Source organism: Ceraceosorus guamensis, assembly GCF_003144195.1.
Source record: "Ceraceosorus guamensis strain MCA 4658 unplaced genomic scaffold IE81scaffold_10, whole genome shotgun sequence".
Classification (NCBI taxonomy): Eukaryota; Fungi; Basidiomycota; class Exobasidiomycetes; order Ceraceosorales; family Ceraceosoraceae; genus Ceraceosorus; species Ceraceosorus guamensis.
In genome coordinates, this window is record NW_020290005.1 from 346,421 (window position 1) to 359,481 (window position 13,061).

General features: G+C 56.8%; 2 protein-coding genes across 2 annotated transcripts; one reads left to right on the forward strand and one right to left on the reverse strand.

Moving 5' to 3' along the window:
• Positions 1-225: 225 nt before the first annotated feature.
• Positions 226-11,844, reverse strand: IE81DRAFT_321223 (DUF913-domain-containing protein). Its single transcript, XM_025513275.1, has 7 exons — positions 11,430-11,844; positions 10,269-11,313; positions 6,926-10,194; positions 4,139-6,858; positions 3,914-4,073; positions 1,036-3,839; positions 226-947 (listed from the first exon to the last, which is right to left on the reverse strand). Exons 1-7 carry the CDS (start codon positions 11,466-11,468, stop codon positions 320-322), a joined length of 10,665 nt encoding a protein of 3,554 aa, XP_025371759.1. The 5' UTR covers positions 11,469-11,844; the 3' UTR covers positions 226-319.
• A 134-nt stretch (positions 11,845-11,978) lies between these two features.
• IE81DRAFT_12020 (hypothetical protein) lies at positions 11,979-12,739 on the forward strand. The gene has a single exon (XM_025510173.1). It carries the CDS (start codon positions 12,200-12,202, stop codon positions 12,626-12,628), a length of 429 nt encoding a protein of 142 aa, XP_025371760.1. The 5' UTR covers positions 11,979-12,199; the 3' UTR covers positions 12,629-12,739.
• The last annotated feature ends 322 nt before the right edge of the window (positions 12,740-13,061 follow it).

Below are 13,061 nucleotides of genomic sequence, written 5' to 3' on the forward strand. Positions count from 1 at the left end.
ATACGCCGTTGCAGCAACTTCTGTCACCATGACATGACCATACGCCATCACGTCCTTGTGCCCATGTTATGCTTTACGAGACGCGCAGAATCCCTGCAAATATCCTGGCACCGTTTCTCGCAATTTCCCTACCGGGACACCTGCTTCTTGATCCCATCGTAGTCAATTTTATACCCGCACTTCCAATCGCCTGATTGCAATTCAATATGCTGCACACATAGCACTTAATCGATTCAGCCATTTACATTGCGGCGCAAGGGCAAAAAGCGACATGCTCTTTGGTGAAGTATCATCCCGACATTGATCTAATCATTGAGTGTCAGGCTGAAGCTGTAGCCTCATGATGCGTTAGCCATTCGATGGCGCGCAGCGAACGCAAGAGGACAGCTTGCGAGTTAGCGCCGTCAGCAAGGCCGGAAAGTACAGGACTCTGCACTCTAGCCTGTTCGCTGTCCACCTGATCGTCATCGTCAGAAGATTTCGGAGGAACGGGCAGGCTGGACAGCAAGTTGTCGAGATCTTTGACCATCGCTTTGCCTGCCGCCTCAGCTTCTTGTCTCAGTGAGCCAATAATGACATCACGGCCACCAGGCACTACCGTCAGGTTGGAGGCGATGCTGAGCGTGTGCTGGAAGCCACGAGAGCTGATGGCGGTGCCCAAGGGCTTGACGACAACGGCGATGCGCTCTGCCGGAATGACGGGCATTACGGTGACGGGTGGCGAGTCTCCTGACGGCTGCGATGAGGATTGTGCCGGCGTGCCCAGGTTCGCGGAAGAAGCCTCGATTCTTGTGGGGGCCGGTTGAGCCTCGGCCGGGCCAGTGCTGAGAGCCTCTGTGGGGGCACCTGATGCATTCGAGTCTTCTGCAGGCCCATCATCCTTCTTTGTTGTCTCCTTGACTTCAGCTTGCGGAAGATTTGTCAAAGGTTTCGTTACAGAACTCAAGCTAGATCGGATCGGGAGCAATGCAGGCATTCAACCTTTCAGCGCCACATCTCGGTGACTTTCGCTTCGTGAAGCGGACTCTGACTTACAGCGCAACCAGCGAGTCTACGAGTTGAGGGTTGCCCAAGATGGCTTGTTTGTTCAACAAGCCCAGGAGAATGTTGATTGGTGCGCGCGGCTCCTTTGCAGTCTGAGAAGTGTCGGCTTTCTCTTTTCCTTTAGCAATCTTCTTGGGTCCTCGCACGTCTTCGCGCAAGAAATACCAGGCGGTCTGCTCGCTGCTGTGAGTCAAATGCAGAAGCGTGTCGATGCTGCGGCTCGCAATCAAGAACGGCGCCTCCTCACCAGTGCGCGAAATGGGCGCGCTGAGCGGCTGGGGAGCCGCAGAGGTAGGCTGAGATGGGGTAGTCGGATGACCACCGGGCGCTGTGTGGTGCCTCTTGGGGGCAGGTCGCGCGGGCGTGCCAGTCGACAGCTGACTTGTACGGACAGCTCGAGCGCTCATAGATGCATACGACTTGTCTACCGCGTGCGTATCCGTGATGCCGTCAGCCAGAATCATCAAAAGCAGATTGAGGAGTTCCTCTCGGGTTCGCGCATTCTCTTGCACATTCGCAAGCACTTTGTGGAGTACTGTTGAACGACTGCTCATCTGAGGGAAGAACAGTAGGCGCACGAGCGTCGCTACGCCAGATTTGTCCAAGACTTGTATGGCGTCTCTGGACGAATTTTGATGTTGTCCAGCGACCGTCGAAGCTGGAACTTCTCTGCGCTGCACAATAGTGTTGCTAACTGTCTGACCATCCGCCGTTTGATTTTGCCTGACACGCCTCAGGTGGTCAAGCTCGGCAGCTACGCCGGCTGGAAGGCGATCAAAGACAGTGTTGTCGCGTTGCGCCAAAGCCGCATCCCGGAGACCGGGATCCAGGGTGGCAATGAACGAAGAGGGATCCACTTCGTCCGACCGAGCAGCGTCGCGAGCAGGTCGAGAGGCCGAAGCTTCATTCCTGGTGGAGGCTTCGCTGCGTTCTGCCTGGGCGGTGCGCTGAGCCTCAGCTGCCTCGGCGCGCATGACCTCCGCTCTGATTTCTGGTGGAAGTGCTTCAAGGAACTCGGGTGCGATGCTGGAGTCAGTCAATGCTGGCATGCTGGCGCCGGCGCGGCGCTCCCGGAAATGCTGATTGACGACCTCCTCGCGCATGTCATCCGGCAAAGCCTCAAGGAAAGTCGGGTCAATACCAGAGTCAGTGATGTCGACCGTGCGTCCTCGAATCGTGGTCGTCAGGCGGGGCCCGGCGGATTGTTCAGATCCGGAGGCGATGGACGTGGTCTGTTGCGTTGCATTCGTCCGCGCGGACGCTGTGCCGCCCGGCTGCTCGGCCCCATCCCGACGCTCCAGCTCTCCAAGGCTCCTCTGCAGCGACTCGAGCTCCATGTTCGCTTGACGAGAGTCCGCTGAAGGGGTGGATTGCCCCGACCGTCGCGGTTGCTGAGCCTCGGCGGCGGCGGAAGTCGCTTCCATCTCGACATCCTCTCCTCCAGTCTGGCCTGTCTGGGACAGCGCAATAGCTTGCGCCATCCGCGCCTGCTCGTCGTCGTCTTCAGTGCTGTCAGCATTGCTGCTGGATCCAGCAGGTGCTTCAGAGTCTGCCCCGCTCTCGGTCACCGACCGCGATGGCTGGCCAGCAGCCGTTCGAGCGGCTGCCTCCTCAGCCTTGGCCTCTTCCAGCTCCGCAGCAAGCCTTGCTTTCTCTCGTCTGAACTCCGACAGCTTGCTCTCTAGCTGACGTTGAGTCTCCTTCTTTCGCTGTAGCTCCTGTTGACTTTTTCGGTAGCGAAGCTGCAAGACGTTCACGATGTGTGCAACCAGTCGCTCGGCGCTTTCGCTGACGCTAGTGTACACGAGGCGAGCAGCTTCTGACCACCGCTGTGACGTCGGCACGGGCAAGAATTCTTGCACTAGAGCAACAAGATCCGTTCGTTGGGGGCTGCGGCGCTGGCTGTGGGCAGCATCAGCATGCCGATGTGGCGCACGCAGATGACCATGACCAGTCAGAGTATGAGGGCCGTCGCCAGGTCCACCACCTTCCATGCTGACAACTGGCTGACCGTCAGCATTCTGCGAAAGCGTGACTCGTAGGCCGTCGGTTGGCATGACACCGGATCGCGTGAGCAGACTACTGATGAGATCCATGGTGCCACCTCCCCCAGCCATGAGCTCTTCCAGAGATTGGGCCCAGTCAGTGTGACCTCGATGGTGAGTGCCAAGAACGCGTTCGCGAGAAGCGCTGGGACGACTTGCGGGACTGGCTCTCTCTTGGTCGACCAGTAGAGGATGAGAAGTGATACTTTCGGTTGCAGGATGACCACCAGTGGTGCGGTGCAGGTGCGCTGGCATGGGTGCGTCGAGGTCGAGAAGGCGTGTGTGTCGTCTGTGTGCGCCGGTGGGAGCAGAAGGGTCGCCTTGCAAAGGGTTCAAGAAAGCGGGAATCGGCATGGGTTGCGCGCGATTGCCAGTAGTAGGGCGAGGAAGGGCAGGCATCTGTGTCCATCCCCAATTGGCTCCGAAGCGATCCTGCGGCGGTCCCGCGAGCGAAGGGCCTCCTGTGAACTCCAATTGGGCGAGGTCATCTTGCTCGTACGAATCGACCGAGACTTCGTCTGCTTCTTCGTCGACATCCTCGTCGTCGCCCATGTCATCTATGCCATCACCGACAGCATCATCCGCAAGGTGGCGTGGGTCGTGTGCTGCATCAATGAATGCGCCTTCCAGAGCAAAGAAGTCTTCCGGCCTTTCATCTAGGTCCTGTTCGCCATCGTTGTTCTGCAGAACAAAGTCCAGAGGGTGCTCGTCATACACCGCAGGGTCGTCTTGACCTTCCTCCTCATCATCCTGAGTCAGAGTCCGTCCTGACACCGTCAACCGATTGCACCAGCGCGTTGCTCGCCAGATGATCTGCTACTCACCGTCACCCATTCATGCCCTTCTTCATCGCTGAGATCCTCCATCTCAGCATCCTCGTCCTCGCCCTCGCTGTCTTCCTCACCAGACTCGCCGTCTTCGTCGCTGTCGTAAGCGTCAATTTCCATCACTTCTTCAATAGTCTCGTCGCCCTCCTCATCAGAGCTTGAAAGTGTCATGAAGGTGGTCAGCAGATGAGGGCACTACGCAGACGGTTGCCAGCCGCTCACCTCGAGTCACTGCGATCGCTGGCGTCAGCATCGCTTTCGTACTCCATTTGCTCCATGTCCTCGTCTTCGGAATCATCATCTTCCTCCGAATCTCCGCGGTGCTCGGTGAAATTTTCGGATTGATGAATGCCAAGGGCGCTGTTGCGGTACAGATCAGGCGTACCTTCGTGTTCGCTTTCACCCTCGGTAAGTTCTTCACCGTCATCATCGCTTTCCGAGTCCACCTCCATCGCGTCAACACCAGCCTGAGAATGGGCATCGTGGCTCGCATCAGCCCCTTGAGCATCGAGCGCTCGAGTTTCCCTGCGCGATTCATCGGGCGCCGTTTTACGACTGGACTTGCCCATCTTGATGGCTGCTTTGGTAAGGTGTTCGAGCGGCTTGAGGATGCGATCCAGCAAGGGCTTGACCATGGGCAGATCAAGATCGACTTCGGATAGCGCTGTAGTGAGCACAGAAACGAAATTCTTCTCCAGCATTGTCTTGGCGATGTGCAAAGCGATGTCCTCAGAGGGTCGCACGGATGTAGCGCTGGAAGTGGGATGCGTGTGATTCGGTCTCGCGGTCAGGAGCCGGTAGCAAAGGTCTGCAAGCGCATACAAGCGACCATAGCGGATCTCCACCACTTCATTGAAGCTCGCGACCTCGCGAATAGCTTTGGCTGTGGCATCCAGAACGAATCTCCGCACCTCTACCAGCACGGGCAAGACCTCTGTGATGCCGCTGTGATGCTTGACATCCGCAGTAGCGGCAACGAGCAAAGACATTGCCCAATTTGAGATGCTCATGCTGCGTCGCATGTGGGAATGGTCGCCAGGCTGGACGTAGCCGATGGGAGCTAGATCAGCAAGAAGGTATTCGACCAGTCCAGGGTGACCCTGCGTTGCAACGTCGGCCGCTTGCGTCTTCGAGCGCTGAGCCGTTTGAATGAGACACCTCTTCGCGGGCGCGTACGACGACAAGACTTCGGTGAGACACTGCAGCAAGAAGCAGGTATAGAAGTAGATCTTGTCGGCGCTGTCGTCGGACTTCGAAGAGGCGGGCGAAGATACGTGGACAGTGGAAGGTGGCTTCCCATCTACCTCGGCCTCTTCGATGGGGCCAGCATGAGCCCCAGCCTCGTCTGCGGCCCCGTGTTGCTCACTTGCGCTGTTGCTAGCGCTGGCAAGAGCGTCCTTCACCTTCGGACCCATCGCGAGCGTTTCTGAGACAAGGAGGTCCATCACTGTCTGGAGGCCGTCGGATTTGAGATCTTGCCCGCTTGGCCTCTCGCCACCAGATACCTCTGGGGTGCCTTCCGCACCTGCCTTCTTCGTGGGCCCAGGCTTGGTGTCGTGACGGAGTCTTACAATTCCTTGACTTTTGGCAGCAACAAAATCTATCATGTCCATATTTTCGGCGGCTAATTCGACAAACAGCTCTGGGTCTCGCAGCATAGCAGAGGAGAGGTGCCGTGCCAACGTGTTCGTGTCCATGGTGCGATTTCGGGCCGCATCAAACGCAACACGAACCTCATGCTCGAGGAGAGCACGGAGTAGATCCCTGCTCTCAATGACTTGACGCAGGATCAAGACGGTGAACACTTGACAGCCGGCAATCGTCCAAGGGCTGACGCAAGCGAAAGGCTTCAGGACGTCCCCCAGATGTCCGTCCAGAGCCAAGCGCTGAGACATTTCCGGTCGTCGCGTGAGGACAGTAAGAAGGCGATAAACTGCGAGTAGCTCTTCTCGAGACAGGCTCAAAGGTGCTGCCAAACAGCGGAGGCAGTACTCGTAAAGGTATCCCACTTCTGTATCGGATTGGCGCGTATCCAATATCTGTGGCTGCGGCACAGCTGCAAGTTTCTCAGGGTCCTGCTCGGTCGTGACCTCAGTCTTCCTTATCTGGGTCTCCCTGCCCAAAGCTGCAGAGGCTGAGAGCAAAAGAGAGGCGCGCCAAGGCGGTGTAGCTTCGGTCGTCTTCGCGCGGCCAACAAGTTCGGCGGCTGCTGTAATGACAAAGGCAATTGTCGCAGAGCCGAGCAAAGGGGCAGCGGCAGAGTCCGTAAGTAGGATAGCCGTCAGGCGAAGGCGCACAGCCAGGCGGCGCTCTGTAGCGTCTTCTCCTACGTCGTTTCGGAGAGCGTCTAGTCGATCCTTTTGTAGATCCTCAAGAATCGCGTCCAGAGCTGCCTGTTTCTGGCTCTCGTCCTTGGCAAGCAACTTGAACAATGACTTGGCTTCGAAGACTAACGAGCCATGTCGATCTGCGAGGCTGAGTACGCGAGACATAAGACCATCATGCAAGCTCGCCCGGGCTGCGTCCAGAGAGGCTTTGCGCGCTTTCGCGGCTTCGATAGCTGCTGTGTCAACCTGTGTGCTGGTAGCTTTATCGTCCTTTGCTTGTCCTTCCTCAACCGGGGACTCGACAGCGTTCAGCGCCTGCAGCAGAGACGAGACCTGCTGCTCGGCGGAGCTGCCAGTCGCTGGACTTGCGTCTGTACCGCTCTCTGTCATTTGCACATCAGGATCGCTTGCAGCAACTGCACCGGAAGCCGTGTCTCCTGAAGTCTCGGGTTGCTGAGCAGGCGTTTGGCCGTCAAAGCTGGACGCAACGGCCGAAGTATTGGCACCAGACGCTTCTGCAGCGGCGCTGTCAGTCTCGTTGGTGGTATCTGATGGCTGCGACTCTTCCGGCGCCGGATCAAGGTCTGGCCCTGGGTTGGCTACAATTTCGGGATGCTGTCATGGGACAATCGCACAATTAGATGAGCAGATCAGCGCAGCTTGCCTTTGCGAGGTGACTTACTGTCAACAAATAGTCAGTCGCTAAGGTGAGATTATTAGCGCATCTCGAAAGCGCTGCTCTTGCTGCGGCTCGAGGAAAGCCCATTTCCATAAGTTGACGCGTCTGCGACTCGCCCGGCTGCACTGCCAATCTGGATCGATGTGCAGAGGGTGCGCCGGATCCATGACCTCCCAGCATACCAGTGAGGCCTGCGAGTGCCGACTCGATCGAAGTCATACTGCGTTGGAGATTACCGAGACTGCCGCTTGCCGCGTTTGTGTCACGACTCACAGCACGACTGGCAGACAAGGAACTAGTGTTCGGCTCAGCTTTTTGTGCAGCTTCACCCTGAGCCTCCAGAATTGGACTTAGTGTCGATATGAGAGCGCGGGTGATGCTCAAGGGCATTTGAGCCAGCCAAGGCTGCTGCCAAGTCTGCTGCACTTTTGGCAAAACTTCTGACCTGATGCGCACCACAAGGTTTGCAGCGTCGAAGTCGTCGACGACGGGCCGAGCGCCTGCGCGCGCGGACATCATTGCCGTTGCTGGCGACTCCTCGATGGCTTTGGAAGAGACGAGGCGCTGAAGCAATACCAGCGAGACCCTAAGGCTGCCGCATGCGTGGCCGAGACTCGCGCGATCTGGCGCGGCATCTGCATGCAAGTGCTGGCCGCTTGCATCGAAGTGCTTCGAGATCTCGGAATTGCAGCGGTCGTAGTTCTCGAGAACGACTTGCAAACCATCCTGTTTGACAAAAGCCGAAAGCGTGAGCGTCTGAGCGAAAACGCCTGAGCCATGAGGTCGATCGTCGTATAGGAGACTGGAGGCGAAGCCAGCCATTGTGGTGGCGAACGTCAGGCTCTCGACTGGTCTATCAGAGTCTTGCCAGGACAAGCAATTGACCAGAACCTTCGCAAAAGCAAGTGAGGCAGTGTGAGCCTGCTTGCGATGATTGCTGTCGCTGGAGCGGCGCTCGGTAAGCAAACGACTGGTCTCCAAGAAGAAAGAGACGATGGACGAGGGCAACGATGAGGAGAGGTGTCGCAACGCTACCACGTTCGAGTGGTACGGGTCGCAATCCGAAGATGACTTCTTCGGCAAGATTGAAGTCGGCAGCCGTGCAGTTGTTGATGATTGATCGCTGTTGCCAGTGACCATCGCATTATCGTTCGCCGTGTCCTCCGCCCTGGGTGATGGAGTGGGGTCAGAGGAAGCTTTGGATCGACTGCTAGACGAGGCTGTTGCGATGTCCGCTGAGGTCACACTAGCCGTAGCTGCCTTCAACTGCACATTCTCCCACGCTGCTACGCGTTGCAGATCGCCAAGCTGCTCGATGGAGACCGGCTTGGTGGCTAGCAGAGAAGAGGCGCTGTTGAGCGTGGTGAAAAGTGTGGTTGGAAGCTTTGATCCGCTATAGCCAAACGTGGGCGCAATGTCGGCGAGAAGGTGCGTGGCAGCGTTCAGGTTGACTAAAAGACGGAACTTGAAATTTGCTGCTTTGGCGCTTTCTTCGTCAGAAGGCTTCGCTAATTCAAGGAGAGCTGACGACGTGCGCGCGTCCCTGGAAATTGGTTGAAGCAGGCCCGCCTCATGCGCTTCGAAGAGGCAAGATTTGACGTGCTCTAGCACGGCATTCAGCACGGTGTGGGGACTAATTTCCACAATAAAACGTATCAGCGTGACGAGGCTGTCGTTGGCCACGCTGTTCACAAAGTCGTATGGCAAGCAAGGCAGCCGATACAGAGCCAAGAGTCGACTAAGACCATCTTGCTTCAAGAAGTCTTTACAATGCCCAGTGGTCTGAAACAGACCATCCAAGAACCGTGTAGCGACTTCGATGTAGCCAATCACCTCATTCTCTCGTCCAGATCCGTCGCGCGTCAAAGCCGCAGTCTTGGGGCGGAGTGGGAAAAGCTCCGGTTCGTCGAGTATGATCTCCTCGTCACCGCTTTGCTGACTTGAATTTTCTCTCGCAGCGGCCTGATTCTGTGCACTCGATTGGATCCCGCCCGTTGCATCTCTCATCTCGACGTCAGTCTGCTCTTCCTGCGGCACGGGCAGCAAGAGATAGCCCTTCTTCTCGTCTGCCCCAATCTCCATCTTCTGTCCAGACACCTCAATGTCCTTGAGGCATCGAACGGCGCATTCGATCACGCTTTGCTTGACGCTTGGCTGGTGTCTGACGAGCTCGTCGATGGAACTGCCGAACAAGCTAGCGTTGTCGCGATCAGCCAACACTTTCGTGTAGCGGGTCGAGGTGAACAGCGCGAATAATTTCGGCACCAAAGGCCTCGAGTTGAGCAAGTCGATCCCACTCTGATTGAGGCACAGAGCTCCAATGGCATTGGGAATAGCTGCGATCACGTCATAATTTGCCTCGATGTCTTCTTCGACAAGATCTAGGAAAGCTTGCGGGATTTGCTTTTCTTGCACAATGCCTAGGCTCGTAGGTTCGTTGTGGATGAAGGTCGCCATGATGTGGATGGAGAGTGCCAGGATTTGGCCTCCAAAGACGCGTCTATGTTGGAAGATGCGCTTGATGGAACTGAGCAGGCTCGAATCGATCAAATTGCGCAGCCCTTCGGCAGTTCCAGTGGTCGACATCATGTGCGAGATGCTCTTGCAAAGATGGCGCAAGAGTTGCGCCCGACCGAAGGAAAGACGCCCATACAGGTTGTCGGGATGGTCTGCACCTGTAGATTTGTCTTGGGGCGGCTTGCCTTCCGCGTAATCTTCAACGTCTTCCTTTACTTCGGACTCGATGCGAGCAACGAAGACGTCAAGTCCGCGAGCCGCACAGAAGAGGCCGAATGATGGCTGATAGGCGTACAGCACGCTGTCGATGAGACCCACGGCTCTGGTGACCGTTCGCTGCAGCATGTATGCTCGCGTGCTCGTCTTTTCTACCAGCTTGATGAGGAGCGGTAGCAGACCAGCGCTGACAACCATGTTTGAGCCCACAACAGTCGACGTCACAAAGCTGACGAAACCGAAGAGAGCGTCGATCAATCGATCGTCCGGTTGCGCTTCATCGCCAGTCGACAAGATGCCGACAAGGTCTCTCAGCACGTGCAGCAGAATGCCGTGATTCGCCGATGCGTTGACGGCTGTGAGCACATCATTGACTTTGCCACGGTAGCGGCCCAACGCATCCAATGCGTAGAAAGCGCCTGATTGAATGACGGTCCCGACTCGGGAGCTCGGATCCACCACTCTGGCAAGGCGCTGAACGATATCAGGCTCGTACAGAAAGAGCTGTGTGGATGCTGTCGACTCGGGCGTCGTGTGAGCTAGGGCAGAGAGAGCAGAGCGATCCGCGAATCAGCGACCCAACAGACGCCACCAAGACCGCAAGAAAACGTACCATAGATAGCGACTGCGAGAAGTCTGCAGACCAACAACTGACGTCGCAAAGCAGCATCTTTGACCCCCATAGCCAGCCGCACTTTCTGGAGTAGCTCGAAATGGTCTTCGGATGGGATGGAATACTTTTCCACAGCATCTGCCAGAACGTCGACAAGCCTCCGGGCCGTGTGCATGAGGTTTCCCAGGTCGACTGCGACGAGACCTTCATTCTGCAAGTCGCGAGGAGCTTCCTGCGAAGGCTGGTTGCTTCCACTTGGAGCCGGAGGACTTTGACCACGTGGTCTGCCGGCCGGCGTGGGAGTCGTGGGGAAGACAGGAGCAGGCACAAATGACAGACCACTGGCGGCAGAAGCGCTTGCTGTTGGCTGTTGGCGAGAAGGTGTCCGGCCTGGCCGCTGTGGCGTGGCAGCCGCGAAAGGCTCTGCTGCATCGCTGTTTCGTCCGGCAACATGGCTGTCCGAATGGTAAGGAGCATTCTTGTGGCTTCGATGCCTGTAGAAGTGGAACTTCACGTGAGATAGCTCGGCTGGAAATGAAGCATCGTCGCGCGCCCATTCGACCATGTCGACCCCGTGCTCTCGTGGCGCCCAAGTGACAGCTAGCGCATTCAGACGCTCGGGTGAGATGGCAAATTCTGCCCTTCGACCGCCTCCTTGGCTGCTATACTGTTGAGCTGGTCGCAGAATCAATCGCAGAGTCGCCTCAAGGACATCGACATCTGGAGTCGCGAGCAGCACATTGAGGTGCTCGAAAGAGTTGTAGAGCTTTCGATTCGTGCAATTTTCCAGGAGAAGCCTTGAGAATCGCAGCACCGAAACCAAAAGCCTTTTGCGGTTGGGTGTGAAGTCGTTGATTTGCAGATGAGACAAGTCGTAGTCGGCGCAGGTCTCTGCCAGAATGTCATCAAATCTGTTCAGTGTAGCGGTCCAGTAGTGAAGATCTCCGCGAGGCCAACACCACTCTGAGATGCCATCTAAGATCGGTGGAAGCTCGTCATCTGTGGCTGCAGAGATCTGCAATAGGAGGGTCTTGACGGCATCGTTCTGAGGGTATGAAGGATGTATGCAATGTCAGCAGATGTGCAGCTGGCTCCACCGAAAGGTGGGAATGACCAGAATGACTTTCGGTGGGTCGTCGACACCCTTTCGGGTATACTCACGGCTTCAGCGAGCCTTTTGGGTGCCTTGGTGATCTTCATAGTGACCGAGCAGTGGCAACACCGACTTCACTGGATTGACAATCGCTCCAGTGCCGCTGAGCTGGGCATGTGAGAGCAGGTTGTCAGCCCAGCGACACTGGTAGCAACAGATAGTGACGCAAACGTAAAGGCTGTTGAGAGCAATTCTCGACCAGGTTCTCTTATCGCCAGGTCACAGAAAAGGAATCAAGGATATTCGTTGATGGAGTCGGTAATGAGAGCCGCTAGCGCCATTTGCTCGCGTGAGCAGGATCGAGGGCAGTCCGGTCTTTGCTCCGCGCGCTGTCGACCTGTGACTGATGGCGATGGAGTGAAGGGCGTGAGAGCTGCAATCACGATGGTGAAGTGGTGACAGATAGCACAGCTGTGGCATCTGGGCCACCAACGCACACCACTCGCTACACAGCTAGCTTGTACACGCGCAGGCGCCAAATTTGGGGATGAGGCGCTTATTCGATCGCGATCGACTCACATCGGCGCGCGATTCGTTCCTCCACCAGGCTCACGCGTCTCGTATCGGCCGGCAAAGCGCTTCTCGGCGGCGCGCAGGCACGAGTCACGAGTATACGAAGCGAGACGCTCTGATTGCAGCCTGCACGTCGCCCGCCTCTAGCTGGACCAGCGCTCGCTCCCCCCCGCACTCTTGACTCCGACTCCAGACAAGTCACGCTTGTAGAGGACCTCACGGAGCACAGCGTTCGACGATTTGTCTCTCCAACAAGTTTCTCACAATGGCGGGCAAAAAGCGTAAAGCATCGGGCACCGAGGGTCGCAAAGAAGATGCCAAGCGACAAGCCACAGAGTCCGCCTCTGGGAGCACTCCAGCAACTGCTGGTCAGGTAAGCAAGAATGCTGCTGTTGGTGCGACGATGGTGGAAGCTAGTCAGGGAAGAGCCAACGTCAATTACGTTGCGAGGTTCTTTGACTACAAGGAGAGGCTGCACAAAGCCAATTCTGTGAGTAGTGAAGGTCGTCAGCCAAGGACGTCGCTCCCAAGCCCGCTAGCTAGCTCGAACGAGCTGGCCTCGGCCTGCTTCCCTCCCGTGACATCCACTTCGCGCTCACTGCCTGATGCTATGGCACAGAAACGTGATGGCTATCACGACGCTCTACGGCGGTCCATGACGAAGCACTGCGACTTGCAAGAAGAGATAGAGTAAGCAAGCCTTCTCAAGTTGTCCAAGCAACCGACAAGTCCTTCCACCCGCTCACCCCTCCCCTCTCATCTGTCCTAGCTACATCCTCGACGCAATCGCCACAGCGCGTCAAAAGAGGCTTGGAAGCTCGGCACAGGCAAAGCTGAAGCGCTCTGAGCGAGATCGTTCAAAGCTTGCCTCCGCACTGGGTCCAGCACCTCAGTCGACCTTGTCTCACGTGCTCGATGACTAGAATGAGAAGCGGCGAGAGTGATTTACGCATGCTCTCGCACTGCACCAGTAAGCGCTGCCAATGCTGCTCGTCAGGCTGTGACACCCGTCCACGGAGAGCACAAGGAGGCCGCCAACACGTTTCAATCTCTCGGCGGCTAGTCTGTCTCATGGCATCAGCCTATACCATGGCGACACCAAGCCGGGTTGGAAGGCAGAGATGTCA

What these genes read in the sequence shown, in the direction of transcription:
- IE81DRAFT_321223 (XM_025513275.1), bottom strand. Translation starts at nt 11,468, where the DNA reads ATGAAGATCACCAAGGCACCCAAAAGGCTCGCTGAAGCC. An exon ending in CGACTGACTATTTGTTGACA is followed by an intron (nt 6,859 to 6,925) that starts GTAAGTCACCTC and finishes GTCCCATGACAG; the next exon opens with CATCCCGAAATTGTAGCCAA. An exon ending in AAGGGCATGAATGGGTGACG is followed by an intron (nt 3,840 to 3,913) that starts GTGAGTAGCAGA and finishes ACTCTGACTCAG; the next exon opens with GATGATGAGGAGGAAGGTCA.
- IE81DRAFT_12020 (XM_025510173.1), top strand. Translation starts at nt 12,200, where the DNA reads ATGGCGGGCAAAAAGCGTAAAGCATCGGGCACCGAGGGTCGCAAAGAA.